Source organism: Archocentrus centrarchus, chromosome 5 (genome assembly GCF_007364275.1).
Source record: "Archocentrus centrarchus isolate MPI-CPG fArcCen1 chromosome 5, fArcCen1, whole genome shotgun sequence".
Taxonomy (NCBI): domain Eukaryota; kingdom Metazoa; phylum Chordata; class Actinopteri; order Cichliformes; family Cichlidae; genus Archocentrus; species Archocentrus centrarchus.
In genome coordinates, this window is record NC_044350.1 from 34,394,037 (window position 1) to 34,414,580 (window position 20,544).

General features: G+C 41.6%; 1 protein-coding gene across 1 annotated transcript; it reads left to right on the top strand.

Moving 5' to 3' along the window:
* Nucleotides 1-15,568: 15,568 nt before the first annotated feature.
* On the top strand, nucleotides 15,569-17,158 carry LOC115780807 (tripartite motif-containing protein 35-like). Its single transcript, XM_030730220.1, has 2 exons — nucleotides 15,569-15,662; nucleotides 15,756-17,158. Exon 2 carries the CDS (start codon nucleotides 15,773-15,775, stop codon nucleotides 17,156-17,158), a length of 1,386 nt encoding a protein of 461 aa, XP_030586080.1. The 5' UTR covers nucleotides 15,569-15,662; nucleotides 15,756-15,772.
* The last annotated feature ends 3,386 nt before the right edge of the window (nucleotides 17,159-20,544 follow it).

Here is a 20,544-nt window from a genome sequence, read left to right on the forward strand (position 1 = left end):
AACACCTGTCATTTTAGTGTGGGAGGTTTCATGGCTAAATTGGACCAGCCTGGTGGCCAATCTTCATTAATTGCACATTGCACCAGTAAGAGCAGAGTGTGAAGGTCCAATTAGCAGGGTAAGAGCACAGTTTTGCTCAAAATATTGCAATGCACACAACATTATTGGTGACATACCAGAGTTCAAAAGAGGACAAATTGTTGGTGCACGTCTTGCTGGCGCATCTGTGACCAAGACAGCAAGTCTTTGTGATGTATCAAGAGCCACGGTATCCAGGGTAATGTCAGCATACCACCAAGAACCACATCCAACAGGATTAACTGTGGACGCAAGAGGAAGCTGTCTGAAAGGGATGTTGTGGTCTAAAACCAGGTGCTTCAGTTTCATTGTCCAACCCCTGTATATTCATTCACTCCTGTCACTGTCAGTGTGTGACGGGCCTCACTATTTTATACATATTTGAAAAAAAGTTCAGAGTAACTGGATTGAAAACACAAATGCAGTACTGGACAGTATTCAATATTCAGATCTAGAGTTCTGACTGACAAGAATACAATCTGTTCTGATGAGTTGTGAGATTCAGGTGTGAAGCGCATCAACACAATAACAAATATCTTTAGCAGTGACGCATGTGTGTAAACTGTGTTTATAAAAACAATGAGGCTGATGTGGGTGAGGAAATGTGTTACTGATCTGAGAACTGCACCAAAGCGATGGAGAGAAACTGTAAAGAGGACAGTGTTGCCATATTATGTATAACCCATACTGTTGTGTTCTTGCCTGGTAGCAGATATGACTGCTTTCTTTGGAATGGCATTTATATTGTGTTTTTATTGTCTTAGCAGTTCACAGCATTTTGTTTAGTGCGGCTGCATCAACACGAGTTAACCTAACGTGCATGTCTTTGGACTGTGGGAGGAAGCCAGAGCAGCCTGAGGAAAAGCACAACAGCACGAGGAAAATATGTAAACTTCACACAGCAAGGCTCCAGCTGAGAAACCCAAAACCTTCCTGCTATCAGGTGACTGTTCTGACCCCACATCACCATGTGACTGTAAGTCTATTAGAGCCATGCGAAATCACTGCATCACAGCCAAAGCTTTCTTCCCTCAAACCAGTGGGAGCCTTTTATTTTATAGCAGTTATAGGAAATGCAATGCATTAATCAGTTTGTACTGCTGTTTCTTTCCAGCAATCCCCAACTCAGTTTCCAGCCATCCTTGATGCTTACTTGATGTTTACTGCAGGTCATCCTCCTGCTCTTTAACCGCTTTCCTGCCATTTCATCTCAATAAAGGCAAAAATGTCAGATAAACCAAACACTGCAGCACTTACAGAAGGAACTTACTTAGTTTCACATGGTGCTGTTTAGTGGTACATTCCCAGAGCTCAGATGAACGGCTCCATTCCTTCAACAAATTCAATTATTTATTTGAATAGATCAGATATAAATCAAAAGATAATATTATAGAATATTAATACTTTTAGTAATTATCTTATAGCTTATATGTGGGGTCCCAACCACAGTGTACGAAAAGCTTCATTTTAATCTAAAACAAAGACATTATCCTCCATCAGCCCGCTGAACGCCAGAAACCAGGAAAAAAAATCTTAAAACCGGAGTTATTCCTTTCAATAGTGAAGGTACAAAAGCACCAGTCACTAAACCTTTTTTTTTCTTTCAAAATTGTTTTGAATTTTATACTTTTTTTTGAGGTTGTTGACTCTTTTGACATGAGGGGGAGTAAATAATGAGTTTAATCTGTGGTGTACCCGAACAGCTCCCACTGCAAGCGAGTGTGACTCGCTGAGCCTGAGGCAGAATGGAGCTGACAAAGAGAAAAAAACATGAAGAGTGTAATGCTCCCCTCACCTTTTAAATATTAAAGGTAATACACCACGATATGCTCAGAGCCATGATACAAGAGAATTCAAAGCCAGTCTGCTGCTGTGAAATGTCACATGACCGGCCTGCAAAGTGATTTCACATGTTATCACAGTTTTTTGGTTTTCATTTGTCACAAAGTATTTGCTGACTTGTATTGTGCAGAGATGAGCGCCACCCGAACCATCAGCCATATCCCATAACTGCTTTTATAATCCCTAACCATTTACCCTAATTTGTCCCAGGATTAGGTATGCAGTCACTGTATCGTGGAGAAAGCTCAAAGTGGCATGAAGCTGCATGCTTTTTGTATGCGATCCCACACAGTTAGTACGGGCAAAGCTGCAAAATGAATCTATCCACAGACTTAGTGTCACTACACTGATCAGCCACAAAACCACCTGCCTGTGATTGGGCACACTCCCCTTATGCTGCAAGAAAGCTGTGTGTGTGTGTGTGTGTGTGTGTGTGTGTGTGTGTGTGTGTGTGTGTGTGTGTGTGTGTGTGTGTGTGTGTTCAGTCTCTCACATGACCTTTTTTCCTCCTGTATTTTGCCTTTTGTTAGTAAATTGTGTTTCTTGGGATCTAAATCCTGGTTGTGTCCCTCCTTGTGAGTCGGCAGTAACGCCTGTGAATAAGAGCCTCCGTAGATTAGGCTTGTTCCAGCTTATCCTGCCAATGTGCTATCTGATTGGATTTTGGGGTTGGAGGTTAGGTTAGCGCCTTGGCTATTTGTTGTGTTCTCAGTCCATTCCTGATGGTTGTGGTGTGGCAGGATGCGTGCACAGTTGGGAAGTCCTATTCCAGTGCAGGAGGGGTCTGCTGGGACTGCAGCAACATTTAGTTGGGTGGTACATGTATAAGTTAACGTTCACTTGAATACCAGGAGAACGAGGGTCCATTGCATTGTTAAGAGATGTTGCAGATCAGTTTGTGTATATTCCATACTGCTTTGGAAGCTTACATCAGACCCACATTACCAACACTGCAATCAGAGCTTTAATAATTTTAGACCTCCACATTCTTGCTAGATGGTATTTAATATTCAGAAACACAATAGTTTTACAGCAACATCCTAGAAAAACTATAAAAAGTATACCAAATTATTTAACAAGCTACACTGTAAATACTGCAGATCTATCCAGTTTTGCAAAATGAGATCATTTAAGACAGTGCATATATGAAAAATGACGTGTTATACTTTTAAATACATCAATAAATCCCATCAGTGACCAGCGATAAGATCTATAACAAGAGAGCCAGGGGCTCTGAACCTTTACATTTATACAGTATGTGACTGTATAGCACAAATCATCAATTCTACTTTAAGATCATGAAAATGAACTCATTCATGAAGGCATCTGCAGTCATGTAGCATCCATATAAAAAAAAACATAATTTCCACTTGATCCAAATTTTAAATGTTAATTTAAAAGCTTCTGTCCTGATCATGGGACCAGAGGAAAGGTCACGTTATTACCTAAATCTGGAGGGTTAACATGGTGGTTATTTCAGATAATTTCATAAAGAATGATTGACAGGCTCATATTAATAAGAGTACACAGAAATAAAGATGAGAAATTGTGGCGCAGAGCAGATTTACAATAGTGAGACAGAAAAATATTACACATTGCTGTAAAGAGGCTGCCCCCCCGGAGAGCTTATATCTGTGTGTGAGGTGGAGTACCTCAGTGTCCCACCAGAAGTGCTGGAGGAGCTAGCTGAGGAAGAGGAGGTCTGAGCTTCTGCTTACAGTGGATTTAAACTTCTGTGTTAAATCTACACCACAAAGTTTCAGAAGCACAAAAACTCCAGAAACCATCCACCATAATCAGACCTGCATCTCCCTGGAAACACAGTTACACCTCAGCCTCAATACAGCCTGCACGGGATGAACGCTGGCAATGGTGCCTGCCACATAGATTCACCATGGATGGATGGATGGATTCAGTAGTTATGTTTAGGTATCATAACTGGGGAAACTGTTCAGGAATACATAAATGTAATATTTCTAGCACACCTTAATGCAGTCCCAGCACGTTCACTCTTCAGTGTCGTATTGGGATCTCATTACATATTCAACAACATATACATCTGTCTAAATGACACTGTCACTTTTTCATTAGGTCCAATGACTCTGGCCTAATTGTAGCTTTTGACTACACAGTTATGGGTCCATAAGTGTTTGGAAAATTACACAATAGTGAAGTGCAGATTTCAGCTGGTGTAAAGGAAGTACTGCATTACCTGTTCAGGAATTACAGCCGTTTGTATGCAGAGTCCTCCATTTTCAGAGGTTCAAAAATAATCAGACAATCAAACAAAATAAATTTAATATTGAACAAAAATTGTAATAAAAATGTGAATCCATTCCCTTTTAATAAAATCACAAAAAAGACTGGTCCATGCATATTAATTCATGGATATATTATGCTGTAACATCACCACCACCTTCACAGCAGAGAGCACAGATCAGACTTTGTTATAGTTCGTGTACAGTGTCTCATATCTACTCTGTAACATCTATAAAGTGATCTGGATTTAAAGGAAGGCCCGCAGGCAGCTCTGAGACCACAGAAGCATCACATGATCATCCCAGTGCGTTCTCACACATGCTCATGCTGCGCTCTGTGCACAGTTGATATTGGACGGCTTGCTCGGCAGCAGAGGCATCATTTGAGTTTTGAATAACTGAGCTGATGGCGTCTGTTCCACCACATGACAGAGCAGCATTATTTCTGCACTCGCTGTGAGTATCCCGTCTGTATGGAGTGCAGAGATGATCCAGATTCTCAGCTGGGTAAACAAATCGTGGATTAAGACGTAACGTTTAAGTTTTAATCTGTTTTACAAACAAATGTGTGAGCTGAATACTGACATCAGCCTCGAGGATACAGAATAAAAGGAGGTCAGAATATACAAGTGATGTTTACACACACACACACACACACATATACACACACACACACACACACACACACACACACACACACACACACACACACACACAGTGACCTCATTTCCTGCAGTTTGTTCTAAGTTGTTTTCAATTACACTCACTTTTAATCTGACTTTGTTCTGTCTGTTCTGTGAAGAAGAACTTGGAGCCACCCCAGTGTTATAAATTGACTTTATTTATTTTCACGGATCTGCTTAATTTTATTTATAAAGATCTTTTACATCAGAGGGTTTATTTCCCAACTTGGGAGAAACTGCGTATTTAATTACAACTAATGTGTGGAAGAGGTTTAAAGGCAAAGGACTGAGGAAGACTGATCATCTCATCATCAGATTAAATTATAAACAAAGAGCAGAGAGTTTTTTTATAATCTCTGACCCCAAAAACTAGTTTGGAGGTTTGCAGTATCTTCAGTCTGAAGCGCGTCTCTGCTTTTCGTTCCTCTTTTCACTGGATTTTCTCTCTGGTTGAATTCACCCTGCCCTTTCACTGGTTTCCCTTTCACAGCACTTTAAAGCACTTTACACTACAAGCTACATTATACCTTTTGACATATATTTATACAACACTGTTCTGTGTACTTAAGTGCTTTATATTTGCTGTGCATCTGCATGCATCACCAATGAACCTACCACGAGTATCCATGGAAGGAAGCCAAACATGTAAAACTCCACACAGAAATATCTGTGCACCAACTTTTTAGATCAGGAAGCGTTTTATAAACAGTCTATCATCCCAAATCAGAATTTTACCCAAATCAGAATTTTACCTCACATGAAGCCAACCTGTTTTATTCCCAGTTCAGCAAATACTGCCACATTGCCCACACCGCTGCTGTTTCACAAATACAAGGTGTCCTTTGGAGTCAGTCCTGTGAATCAGCATGATATGATAGCAGAGAGATGGGTCTGTCACTCTCAGCTGGTTTCATATGGATGCTTGTAAACAGCTTGGCTTCCTTTACAATCTGGGCCAAAGATCATCTGTCACTGGAAGTGTTGCTGTTATCAAAGAGCTTATTTTAGCGCTAACAATATTTCCCTTAACCTAACAAAGGAGTTCTTTATGGTAGTGAAAATAAAGCTAAACAATGGGACACAAACCATGGTCTCCTGGATGAAAAACCTGCAACTAAAGGTCCCCGCATGGCTGTGTGGATGTAAGGAGAGCCTACACACGGCTGTGTGGATGTGAGGAGAGCCTACACACGGCTGTGTGGATGTGAGGAGAGCCTACACACGGCTGTGTGGATGTGAGGAGAGCCTACACACGGCTGTGTGGCTGTGAGGAGAGCCTACACACGGCTGTGTGGATGTGAGGAGAGCCTACACACGGCTGTGCAGACCATCGTCTGCATGTTGTAGCTGTTTACCCGGGGGCAGTGTGACAAACAGCCAGTCTGTGGAATACCAATGTTTGTGCTGTTGCTGGTACTTCAGCCAGTTAGCAGCTGGGAAGTTATGACATCATCCTGTTTTTGTGGTTGTTAACCCTCCCCTGAAGGAGTGGGGGGAGGGGGAACAAGCCCTCTGGAGTCGAAGGGCGCGGGGTTGAAATTCCCTCGTCAATTTAAAATGACGTACCAGCAGGACACAGCCTCGGTGAGTCTCCATTTCAACCTGCGTTGAAAGTGTGGACTTCAAACTATGTACCAGTTTTTAAATTGTTGATAGAACAAGTAAAACTAGAGTTATGATTAATAATCTACAGCATGCTTTTTACTGTATATTATCTTCAGGTGTGATGCACGTTTGGTGCACGAAGAAATGGTAAAAACGGGAGCGAAAAAAACAACAAAATCACAACATCCCTTCTCCTGTTGGTGGAAAAATGCACATCCATCCATTTTCCTCTGCTTATTTGTTGGTTGATGAGGACCACGTGAAAGTTGTGAGAGTGCCGGGGCAAAAGAGAGACAGCGATGCTGAGAGTTCTTAAATTTAGGAGATTTGTGACATTTTGTGTGTTTTGGAGTGTGTTTAGTGTGTTGTGTAGTCATGGGGACAGATGCTGCTAAAAAATCCACCAAAGACAGACTCAAATGTCCACACTGTCTCCAGGTGTACAACAGGAGGAGGGACACACCTGGGAGTGTCAGGCCTGTGATGGCGCCCTCTGTCTGTGGTGGACGGAACTGACTTTTGGAGTGGCACAAAGGATTTGTGTGGCATCTTATTGTGACACCTGATTGATTGTTCTGTAAATAGTGGTACAAAGCAGTGCCTGCATTATAGTCTAACTACTTCTATATAACTTTATTTGCTTTTTAAATTATAGCATCTTTAATTGCCCTGACGGAACTCTCCAAAGGGATTAATAAAGTTTAATGTAATATAATCTAATATTTGTATTGTAAGTTATAAAAATTTGTTTGCTAAACGTGTTTGTGGTTTTCACAGTAAAAAAAAAAAGAAATCTAACCTCTTTCTACTCAGATTTTATGTTTTTGTGTGATTTTAGGTGTTAATACAGGATTCAAAATGGAAATTAACTGTACAGACACACACGTGAGCTAAACAATTTTTAAGGGGAAATATAAAAGGTAAAATTAAAGTAGTTGGGGCGGGGTTTGTTGGGCACCATTGTTTTGTTTGTTTGTTTTTTAATCTGATGTTTTTTTTCTGAACTCCCACTTTTCAAACAACTGCCGTGCGACTTACGCGCTGCGTCATCCCGTTGAGCCACCGCGTGTGATGTCACCAGTTGACATCAGCAGTTGTAGATGCTCTAATCATGGTATTTTGTTTTCATGATTCTCATATATGAGCTCGAAATCTGATACAAACTAACTATCAGGACATCACCATGACAACCAGATACTTGACGATGACGTCTGAAGGCAGCGACGCGACAGATGTCACACTGTCAACCCTCATTTCTGAGAGATTTTCACCTTTTCACAGCGTGTGTGTGTGTGTGTGAGAGAGAGCTTTGTTGGAAAGGCCAGGCAGTTGCCTTGGATGTGAATGTCATTGGCAGCCTGTCTGCTCTCTTCTCTTCACCTCAGCACTTGTTTTCTTTCTCTTTAAATTTTCTCTCTGTCGTTTCTCATTTTATATTTTTTTTTAGTTGTTCCAGAAAAGCACTCTGCCCTCTATTTCACCTCTGTCTGTAAGAGCTTCCAGGTAATCAGTCTCTCTCTCTATCTCTCTCTCACACACTCACACACACACACACTCACACACACACTCACACACACACAGACCTTTTGCTCTTTTCGTGTTTAGGTTTAGACTAAATGCATCATTAATGTTTCTTCTTAACATAATTGAAATAATAACATTTGCATTACGTTTTCTTCAGTTAACAGAATCCAGCAGATCGACCGACTTGTGCGCTCCGTCTCATTACTCAGTCATTTCCTCATCCTGAGAGACAGCGATGAGACCTAACATGGCATTTGTTCTGAGTAACAGCTTCCACTCAACATAAAGGCCAGGGAGAAGAAAATTATTCAGCTGAGCAGTCAGGATGGGAATGACTGCATTTATCTATATACAGAAATGGCTGAGCGAGATGGAAGGCACGGGAAACGCCACAAAGAGGTAAAAAAGAAGAAGAGGACACAGTTTCACGAGAAGTTTAACTAAAGGCTGTCATGCTTTGCACAAAACAAACGCTAAAAGTCCTGAAGAAAAGCAGTTATGAGATATCATTCATATTTTATTCCTACACAGAACCTTCTCAATATACAAAAACTCTTTAAAAACAGCCTCTCCCTCTGGGCCTTATCTTTCCTCAGTCATCATTACAGCATCAAATATTGATTGCTGCAACATGCTAATCCTATTTTAGTGAGTCTGCTACAAACTACAGCAACAAGCTCTGTCTGACAGTTTCTGAACACAAATTGTTAGCTGTTCTTCTAGATTTACATTTTCAGGAGGAACCTGCAAAATATAGATAAACTTCTCCTTCAGTAGCCTTTGGGGTGAGCTAGCCTGTATATAAGGTATGTGAACAGAAAGTCTGTTTAAAGTACACACATTTATTGGTGTCAGAGACACTCACCCACATCTTACAGAGGTCAGTCTCACTTCAGCCTGCAGGGAAACCTGATTAATTTCTTAAATTGTCTTTAGATCTGATTCATGTGTCCAAAGGCTGTCCACATATGTGTGGGTGAGGGTGACTCAAAAGCTGATTTAAATGATTCAAGAGGGAAGAGCATCCTGACTTCTGTTTCCATTCCTTGTTCATCTCAGATATCAGGTGAAGAAGACGATCTGCAGAGCTGGCCTTTGTCTAAATCACAGCTCGACTGTTTTGGTAAGATGCTGACTGTGGGAACGTCATCAGGAGCTCGTCACAATCACAAGGTTCACTGATCGAGTTTAAACAACGATGACCAACAGGTATGAAGACTTAACAGAACACCGGAGGATACAGAGGAGGTTCGATTAAACACAACGATGAACACCAACAGACACCAGGTAACAAACTGAAGCAGTTATTCAGTTCCATAACTATGAGCTCCAAAAACCCAAATAAAGAATGCTGTAAAAATAAACAAACATCCAAAAATACAAAACCTTGTGTCTGAAATCCAGGACCACGACAGATTCAGAGCTGAGCCCAAAGGAGCCAACTGAGGTTGACTAGGATGCTTCCTGAGGAGTTATTTCAGGCACCCATACTTGGAGACATTATGTATCTCAGCTGGCTTTCAAAATCCTTAATATCCACCCAGAAGAGCTGGAAGCGGATGACTGCAGAGTGGGAGATCTGAGGTCTCATACTGCTGCCCCTGTTACTAAGACCCAGAAAATATCATATCACACTGTTTGTATAGTATCATATTTCTAAATTATTGTGCACAGTGATTGCAAGCAGTGGGTGTTTATCTACACAATATAAATGTCCCAAAACCAAAAAAAAAGACAGAGCTGGCGCACATATCTTTTTATTTTATTACATTTTTTTACAAACAAGGTCAAAAGGGCATGAGACCTCACTGCATCTGTCCAAAGTCACGTCCTACAGACTTCTCTCATTCATGGTACTGATAATGAGCAGAGTGAAGGTAGACTATACAGAAGTACTCGCTCACCCCTTCAAATCATCTCACATCGTACCCTATGGAGTAAGGATGGGATGTCACTCAGGTTCACGTGTGTGTGTGTGTGTGTGTGAAGGCAGACGAGCGAATACTTTGGCAGTGTGGTGTATTAATCAGTGTTCACACTCTAATAAGGACTCAATGTCCACATGATAAACACGAGATTTCCATGAGATTTGTCCAACATCAACGTTATCGAGCGTTTCAGCTTGAATTGATCTTTAAAGAGAGAGATGAGGACAGCTCCGTCCACACAGTCAGTTTGTTTTGTGAAAAATGCACGAAGGAAATGTTTCTCATCTTCTTTGATGCTTCAGACAGATGTAGCAGAGATCAAAGCACCTGAAACAATCTTTTTACTTTTTTCATGTGATGATGACTTTCTTTCATGTTGTTCTCAGCCTGTCCAATCATAAATCTGCCACTGTCCATATGTTGTGAAATTAATACCTATGTATGTAAATCCAGTTACATTTATATAGCGCTGAAATACAACAACATCTTGAGGCACTTAATGCTGTAAGTAAAGACCTGACAATATTGAAGGGAGAAACCAAGTGAGCCTCTAAAGCAGCAGTGAGGTGGCACTGGGGAGGGAAGCCATCTGCCTCACCTGGTTGGGGTGAAGGAAAAGCAACGAGAAAAAAAAAATGGCTTCTTTGTTTCACTGTTATCTTTCAATTTATTTAGAGATAAGGAGAAGAGGAGAAACATATTAATTCAAGCCAAGAAATGAAAGTTTCTCAGCAGCAGGTTTTTAGGGCAATAACGCTGTAATAGCAGTTTAAGTGATCATGTATTGATCACAGATTTCCACAGCTTTATTGATTTTTGACTGACATCTTCCACATGGTGCGAGTTTGATGCAAATTTTATTGAATACATTTGGATCAATATAAAATATAAATATGTGACTGCAACTCATCCATTGTAGTACAAACATGCATGCGTGCATGTTAGTTATGATTCTAGTAGCTAGTCACTGTGAGATAAAAGTTCCCCTTTCATCTGTTTTTATGTTCTCACTGCTTCACTAGTTGGAGAAATTATTGATTTCCATGTTCCACTCTCAGGATTCACCATGCAGGGGGAAAACATTCAGCAGTAATTATGACACTCTATTAGTTTATTGTCTATTAAAATTAACACTTCCTAAACAGATATTTTATAATACAGAATCTCAAGATGGACAGATGGACTATAAGGGAGTTTTTCCTTCCCACTGTCACCAAGTGCTGCTCATTGGGGGTCGTTTTTGACTGTTGGGTTTTCTCTGTATTATTGTAGGGTCTTTACCCACAATACAAAGCGCCTTGAGGCAACTGTTTGTTGTGATTTGTCGCTATATAAAATTGAATTGAGTTGAATTGAATTTCCTGATCAGCTTTTGATTTGATAAAGAAAAATAAAACAGTAAGAAATGGTCCACATAGCCATAACTGTGTTGATAAATTTAGCTTTCTCTGAGTCACATTTGGCTCTGACTGACTCAGGGTCAGCGTGGCTGCCTCAGCTCAGCTGCAGGTCCACATCTGGCTCACAAAAAAAAAAAACTTGTAACTTTCTCAAGGCCAGCTGATGACCTTTGGATCATGTCTCACCCACACAGCATTTGCTGTAACTGAGCCAAAAGTGACTGAGCCAATTAGCAATATTAGGTCCAAATGTTCCTCCTGTGGTAGTGGTTACCACTGTTGCTTCACAGCACAAAGGATCTGGGTTTAAACCTGCTGTGTATTACTTAAATTTGCTGTAGTCGTGTATATAGGGGTGGCTGTAGCTCAGTAGGTAGAGCAGGTCACCTACTGATGGGAAGGTCAGCGGTTCGATAACCCCAAGTTAACCCCAAGTTGCTCTCTGACGCAACCGCCGGAGTGTGAATGTGTGTGAATGTTAGCTAATTAAAAGCACTTAGCTTAATTAATCACGGAAGTGCTTGTGTGAATGGGTAAATGTAAAATGTGTTGTATAAGCGCTTTGAGTGCTCAGACTGAGTAGAAAAGCGCTATATAAGAACTAGTCCATTTATGTGAATAGTTGCTGGTAATTCTGTGTTAGCCTGGTTCAGTGTATACTCTGATACAGCTGCCTGTAACCACAGCTGGATAAGTAGGTAAGAAAATGGATGGAAGCCCCTACTGTATTCTCAGTGGTTGGAAATCTGCATGTCAAAGAAAGAGGACTCTTTAAATTTGATCTGTTATTCCTTTCCTTATGTTCGCTCATCTGCAAACAGTACTGATGAATGTGATCTGCAGATATATTGATACAGTTGTGGTTATTCATATTAAATGTAGTGAAAATCACAGATATTGTGGTTAGAGGATGTGCCAGTGAAACCTCTAAATGTTCAGTTTCAGACAGTTTTTTTTAACTCTTGGATCTTCATGATGTCCGTGGAAGCAAATGTCCCTACATGGTCTTCTCAGGACTTATTAATCTTCTATTAACACGGGCCGTTAATCAGCAGACAGCCGGCTTAAAGGACGAGGGGCCTCAGAGGAGCAAAAACACCTTTTTTTCAAACAGATGATGAACTGAGAGCCGTAAACAAGAAGCATGTGAGATAAACAAGGATCATATTAAGCTGCAAATATCGCAGAGCAACATTATCATCAACAGAATCAAAATAAAAACATGGAGTTTGAAATGATCTTCATGATGCTCCCCCCATCTATCACATTCATCAGTACTGTTTGAATCACTGTATCAACATATTCTCTCTGTTATCACTGCCCAAGGCCGTGCTGATCCAGTTTAAAAGAAGAGTAATTAATAGCTGGCAGTGATTACAGTAGCTACATGCAGATCAGAAGGTTGTGCTGATGATATCACCTCACTTGGTTATTACTCTCACACCAGCACAGAGACTGTATCATAGCAGGTTTTAATCCTTGTACGTCGGCTTTAATTTTTCTGGAGAAATAAAGAATCAAGTGCAGTTTTAATGATAGATTAATTATTATATAATAATAATCGATCACACATGCAGATCAGAGGAAGTTGCTACGACTTTGAATTAAAACAGGAAGCAGTACATTTGCCCTCACCTCTGTTACAATTTTAGTTTAGGCATCAATAATTCTTTATGCTTTATGTCATTAAAGTTTACGTTTGGTTTTGACTTTTTTATTGTGGTAACATTTTTCATTTCAGGTGGTTTTATTGGTCAGAATTAAGCCTAAATAATATAAACCAAATATGATTGCCACTGGAGCTCACCTGGCTGAGAAGTTGACTCATTACTGCAACAGCCTGGGCCTGAGTCTGCCCTCAGCCATCATCCCCCTGATATTACTGCCCTCCACTCTACACAGGTGATCAGGTCCAGAGCCCTGCATGGTCAGGTGACTCCACATATCAATGACCTGCTACAATAACGTCTCGATCTCTGAGGTCTGCTCATCAGAGCTCGTGGTCTGTACCCAGATCCAGATTTAAGGCAGAAGGCGACGGTGCTTTTGAGGTTGTGACCCCCGAGCTGTGGGACTCACTTCCACTGGACCTCAAAATCTGTGGACCTTAAAGACCCACCTGTGCAGGCCTGCCTTTATTTATCTTTTATACCATTTCAATTGTTGTATCTTATTCTGTATTATAAAGCACGATATAAATAAACTTATTTAAGCTTCAGTGGGTGGAGCTTTGTAAGGAAATAATCATTAACTGAAGCCTAACATTTCGACTGTGCTGCTTCATCAGTTTCATCCTGACGCTCAGAAAAAGGACCACTGTGCAGGACGCAGAGTGTAGGGTACCTGCTGCTGGTACATGTCTGAATTATTCTTTACTCAACACTCAGTTTGTCCCAGCAGAGACTCGAGATTTGCTGCTCTGTTAAATGTTTCCATCACATGATGTGCATGTGCTAATGAACCAATAAGCAGCGTGTTTCTAACTTGTTCATATCCAGAATTAATCTGATAAATATCTCGCTGTGTGACTGATGAATTCTTTTCTACTTTCTTTTTAGATTGTGACGCGTCAGCAGCTTTTGTGGACACAGTTTCTGTTTCTATATCTGACTGCACCATAACTGAGCTTCCAAAATCATTTTAAAAAAATGCGGAGCTGGCAGCTGGTCCTGAGAAACCAGTTACTGAGGCCTAACTGACAAATCTTTGTGATTTATCTGTGATAATAAAGGTATGCAGCATCGTTGTGTGTGTTTGAATTTCGAATGAATGGAAAAGTCAGTTCATACAGTCAGGTTACATTTCCAAGTCTTAGCAGCTGTCAGTCAGAACAGTTTTAATGTCAGATGAATGAATCTTCAGGCGCTGCAGCAGCAGCTGAGTGGCAGCCCTTTGCTCTGATACAGAGGCATGATGGGAAACGCGGCGCTGCGCTGACTTGTTTGGTGTCTACTAAACATTTTGCAAAGTGTCAAAAAGTATTTATAATCTTTAAGTAAAAGTCATAATAATACAAAAGCACAAAGGTTTTATCATCAGAATATAATTTAAGTACTGAAGGTAAAACTACTCAGAATCTTATGCATTATATTAGCAGATCATAGTTATTGATTCATCAGATTAAACTGGCCTTACATCACACAAGGCTGATAACGAGGGGAGATAGAGCTTTTGCAGCAGTGCTCCCCAACTCTGGAACTCTGTCCTGTTGTGTATAAGAACTGCAGATTCGGTGATGTCTTTTAAAAAACAGCTAAAAACTCATCTTTCTAGGCTTGCATTTGGTTAGTTTATTTTCTGTTTTATTTTATCTTATTTTATATATATAAAAATATATTTTTGTCCTCCTTACTCCAATTGTAATTTGTTTTAGTGTTGTGAAGCACTTCGTGATCTATGTCTTGAGAGGTGCTATATAAATAAAATTTTACTTACTTACTATATACAACTGGTGATCATTTTTATTACTTACACACTGCAGGGTAGTTTTGTTTATTTTTTTATTATTATTTTGCCGTTTAATAAATTAGTAGATACACGTTTTAAAAATATGCAAAATAAAAAACTAAAGCTTTAAAATTAATAGTTTGGAGTGAATGTAGTACTACAGAGTGTAGTGGAGTAGAAGCAGAAGTAGAAAGCAGCATATCACAGAAATGATTAAACATGTATAAAAACTGTGGTTCAAAAATATTAATGCATGTTACAAAGCTCCACCTTTCACCTGGCTCACCTGAGGCAGGTTACTGTGATCTGAGGCGACGCTAACGAATGGACGTGCTCCTGCTGCAGAGCATGAATCATGAAACTCTTCACAGCTGTCTGGATATTTTGATAAATACACTAAATAAGTGAACGCCTGTACATAATAATGCATGTCACCGGGTTTATGGAGCACACTAAGGATGACGCACTTCCACTCAGAAACCTCCTCCTGCACTGCTCCTGAGCCAAAATGTGGCATCACTCAGCTTGAAGTTTTTCTTAAGTTGTGTAATCAATCACAGCTAACATAATATTATATATATCAAATATAACAGCTGGGGTAGGCTCTAAGAGTCATCAGGGAATGCCTTTGACAGTTATGGACATGTCATATTTACCGGGCTGGAAAAGAGTAAAAGCCGGATCTCCCTGTCTGTGGCAGCATCCAGCAAGGCTGGAAGAAAACTCCTCCCCATTCCTGACTCACCTGACCCGACACAAACCGATAAATGTGTGTTCGCAGATTCTCGAGGTCTTCTGCAGAGAATACAGACAGACACTGACAAGCAATTACTTTCACTGTAAAACCAGGAAGTCTGCTCTGGGAAAAGAGCCGCAGAAAAGAGCACTCCTAATACTGTGAGTAATCGAATGTGTGTGTGTGTGTGTGAGGCTGATGAGGGGGAAAAAGATTTGGGGATTTTTTTATCTGTGTATCTGCTCTGTTCTCAGGTGCTTTCAGAGAGAAAATGAGCACACAGTCAGAGGAACATCTCTCCTGTCCCGTCTGTCACGACATCTTTCAAGACCCTGTTATCCTGTCATGCAGCCACAGCTTTTGTAAAGCATGTCTGCAGAGATGGTGGCACAACAGACCGAAAAAGGAATGTCCACTTTGTAAGATGCTATCTTTACAGAGTGATCCACCCCGTAACTTGGCTTTGAGGCACCTCTGTGAGGCCTATTTGCAGAACAATCAGAGAGCTCCAAGAAGCTCCGAGGCACTCTGCTCTCTCCACTCTGAGAGACTCAAGCTCTTCTGTCTGGACCATCAGGAGCCGGTGTGCGTCATCTGCCGAGCTTCAGCAATGCACATCGGACACAAATTCAGCCCCATCGATGAGGCTGCACACATTTACAAGCAGGAGCTCCAGCAATGCCTGGAGCCTTTAAAGGAGAAACTGAAGCTCTCTGAGGACGTTAAAGGAAAGTGTGTTCAAACAGCAGAACACATTAAGGTCCAGGCCAAGCAGGCAGAGAGGCAGATCAAAGAGCAGTTTATGAAGCTTCACCATTTTCTACAAAATGAAGAGGACGCTCGGATCAGTGCTCTGAGGGAGGAAGAGAAACAAAAGAGTCAGATAATGCAGAAGAAGATTGAAACCATGAGCAGAGACATAGCAGCACTGTCAAATGCAGTCAGAGCCATAGAGAATGAGCTCAGAGCTGAAGGCGTCTCTTTCCTGCAGAACTACAAGGCTGCAGCAAAGAGAGTCCAGCAGCACGCCCTGTTTGATGTTCCTCAGCTGGTTTCAGGAGCTCTAATTGATGTTGCTAAACACCTGGGCAATTTGACCTTCAACATCTGGAGCAACATGAAGGACATGATCTCATATACTCCTGTGATTCTGGATCCAAACACCGCTCACCCAGAACTCATCCTGTCTGAAGAGCTGACCAGTGTGAGACGTGAAGGGAAACAGAAGGTTCCCGAAAACCCAGAAAGGATTTATTTCTATCCTTCTGTCCTCGGCTCAGAGGGCTTCAACTCAGAGATTCACAGCTGGGATGTTGAAGTTGGAGACAGTCCGATCTGGGCGCTGGGAGTCTTTGCAAGATCTCACCATAATAAAGATAAAAAATGCAACTTATTAAAACTTGTTTTCTGTGACGGTGAGTATACGGCAAACTCCGCTGAAGGCCACACAGCTGTTCTCCCAGTAAGGAAGAAATTCCAGAGGATCAGAGTTCGGCTGGACTGGGACCAAGGAAAACTGTCATTCACAGATCCTGATACTCGCACACACATACACACCTTCACACACACCTTCACCGAGATGCAGTTTCCATATTTTAACTCTGTAAATTCACACCCTCTGAAGATATCAGATGCTCCTTTCCATGTAGTTCTGTAATGTGTGAGACGGTCTCAGCATTCACAGCGACACGCCTGATGCATTCGATACACAAAAAATGCAGTCCTGGCTGTTGGTCCTGTGCAACCAGCGACCAGTCAGGAAACTCCTGCAGTAGATAGATGCAATGATTGTGATTGGTTTGTGGACCAAAGCTGTGCCCTAAAACATATCCTGTATTTACTGTAAATGGAACCATAATTCACAAAATGCGCATTCTGTTGCATCCAGTAAGACTTCAAAATTTGTGATTGAGTCCCTGAACTCACCAGTTTTTCCTAAAGTTATATATCAAAGATTATTTTCTTAGCAAAAAACACTCGTTTTTGCATCCATATTAGTCGCCACCTGCTGGCCTTTGGAAAGAATGCTTAAAGGGTGGATTTGTGCTGTCTGCCTGTACTGCTCCAGGCTGCTCGTGTACGTCACACCGCAGTGCTGTCAGAGAGCATTTTTGTTATTATTATTATATTATTGTTATTATTGTTTTTTCCAATCTGGGTGTTTCCTCATAGCTGTGCTCTTTATTATCACTAATATGGTGATTTTTAGCCAAGGTCCAAGGGGAACAATACTGATCAGAAAAAGATGAGTCTTTGTGTGTTTGTGCTTTCTTTTTCTTGTGTACTGAAGGGTTAAAGGAAATATCATACTTCTCTGGCTTTAAATGTCACTTTGTATTTTATTCTTTTTTTACGTCTGTGTTAATCTGCAAATTAAACGTTGACCTGATTATGATGTATAATGCAAAAATAAATAAACACCTGATGTGCAGATGAAACAAATTTCATCTGACTGTAAACACGGATGGTTTCATTTCTAATTCTCTGCACAGGAAGCAGCAGAGACCAAACAGTGGTGCATGGTGAAGCTTCGTCTTTCTCTCCTTCACTGCTCATTCTCGTCTGATTGTCTTTAAGGTGACAACAGCCAGCAGAGAGCTTCAGGAACCTGCAGCTGTAATCACTATCGACATCACAGCAGCTTCCTCCTTCCTGCTGTGCCTCTAAGTGTGTAAATGGGACGGTTCTCACCAATTACAGCACTAGTTACCCCCAGGGGGGCATAGCAAAATAAATCTGGAAAGCTCACAGATGATACGGTGCAGGGCAAAGCAACATTTTTACTAATGTGTAGTTCTTCAAATTCTCATTTTCTCTAATTGTGTTTTTTTTTCTTAAGCCCTGAAGCGTGTGGACTCTCCATGTCATTATGTTATTATGTGCATAGAGGTAATCAAGACAATAGAAGTATCAAAATGACACATTTTAAGACCAAACACAGTCTAGAGCTACAACAGCTAAACCATAAGACTTGAAACATGATGAAACATACTTTATACTGCCAAACATATTCACTCACCATCCAAATCATTGAATCCAGGTGTTCCAGTCATTTCCACAGGTGTATAAACCAGCACCTAGGCATGCAGACTGCTTCTACAAACATCAGTGAAAGGATGGGTCACTCTCAGGAGCTCAGTGAGTTCCAGCGTGGTACCGTGATAGGATGATACCTGTGCAACAAGTCCAGTCACTGCTAAATATTCCACAGTCAGCTGTTAGTGGGATTATAACAAAGTGGAAGCGATTGAGAACGACAGCAACTCAGCCTGGTAGGCCAGGTGAAATCACAGAGTGGGGTCAGTGGATGCTGAGGGTCATAGTGCACAGAGGTCACCAACTTTCTGCAGAGTCACTCACTCTACAGACCTCCAACCTTCATGTGACCTTCAGATCAGCTCAAGAACAGTGTGTAGAGAGCTTCATGGAATGGGTTTCCATGGCAGCTGCATCCAAGCCTTACAAGGGTGGGCTGAAAAGTTCACAGGCTGACCACGATGCAATGGTCTAACTTGACCAAATGTGTTTAATTTTTCGACATAGTCTCCCCTGCGGTCCACACTCTTCTTCTGTTGCAGCGCTTGGATTCCCGTGGTATAGAAGTTCTCATCCTGACCCTCAAAAAAGTCCTCAACAGCAGAGATGACCTCATCATCGGTCCGATACTGCTTCCCAGCCAAGTGTTTTTTCATGTTGGGAACAGAAAATAGTCGGATGGTGCCAAATCAGGAGAATATGGAGGGGGATCAACCAGCTCAAAGCCAGTCGTGCCCAGCAGCCACTGCAACCATAGACTTGTGGGCAGGAGCATCGTCCCGGTGAAACAGGACTCCCTTCATCAGTTTTCCAGGCCGTTTTGACTTGATTGCCTTTCTCAGCTGCCTCAGCAAGTTGGCACAGTATTCTCCACTGATAGTTTGGCCTTTTTAAAGGTAGCCAATGAACACGATGCCCTTTGCATCCCAGAGGACTGAGACCACCATCTTCCCTGCTGATGACACCACCTTGGCCTTCTTTGGTGGAGAGAAGATGGGTGTTTCCACTGCATGGACTGCTGTTTGGTCTCTGGCTCAAAGTGGTGAACCCAGCATTCATCTTGGGTGAGGAAACGTTCAATAAAACCGGCTGGATTTGCTTCAAAAAGTACCAAGTTCACCTGTGACATGACCAGCCTGGTGCGCTTTTGATCGGGCATCAAAAGTCGTGACACCCACCAAGTGGAAACCTTTGACATGCCAAGTTTGTTATGCAGAATGTTCTCAACTCATTCATGGGAGATGCCTACAGCATTAGCTGTCTGATTAACAGTTAAACGTCTGTCATTCGTCACCATGTGGTGAACACGGTCAGTGTTTTCTTGGGTGGTGGCTGTGGCAGGTCGTCCGGACCTTGGGTCATCAAGGCTCTCCCCACCCCTCTTGAGTTCAGCTGCCCACTTTTGCACAGCTGATGAAGCTGGAGCATCATCCCCTAATGTAGCAACCACACCAGCATGAATGTCCTTGGGGGCTACCCCCTTTTTTTTGCAGATATTTGGCACCATGGTGCCAAATTTGATCCATTTTCAGAAAATGTCTCTAGTACTACTTTTCTTCAATTCTGTATCCAGTGTGGGTTTATCTGGAAAGAAAACATGCAGTTGGCATCAGTAAAGGTTGAATTTAAGGCATGCCAAATTTAATTACTGTATGATAACTCCTTCTTAGTCAGCCAATGAACTTTTCAGCCTACTCTCGTACATCGCCAAGCACCATGCAGAGCGTCGGATGCAGTGGTGTAAAGCACGCCGCCACTGAACTCTAGAGCAGTGGAGACGTGTTCTCTGGAGGGATGAATCACACTTCTCCATCTGCCAATCTAGGTTTGGTGGTTGCCAGGGGAACGGTACCTGTCTGACTGCATTGTGCCAAGTGTAAAGTTTGTGGAAGAACTTGACTGGCCTGCACAGAGTCCTGACCTCAGCCTGATAGAACACCTTTGGGATGGATTAGAGTGGAGACTGTGAGCCAGGCCTTCTCTCCAACATCAATGTCTGACCTCATA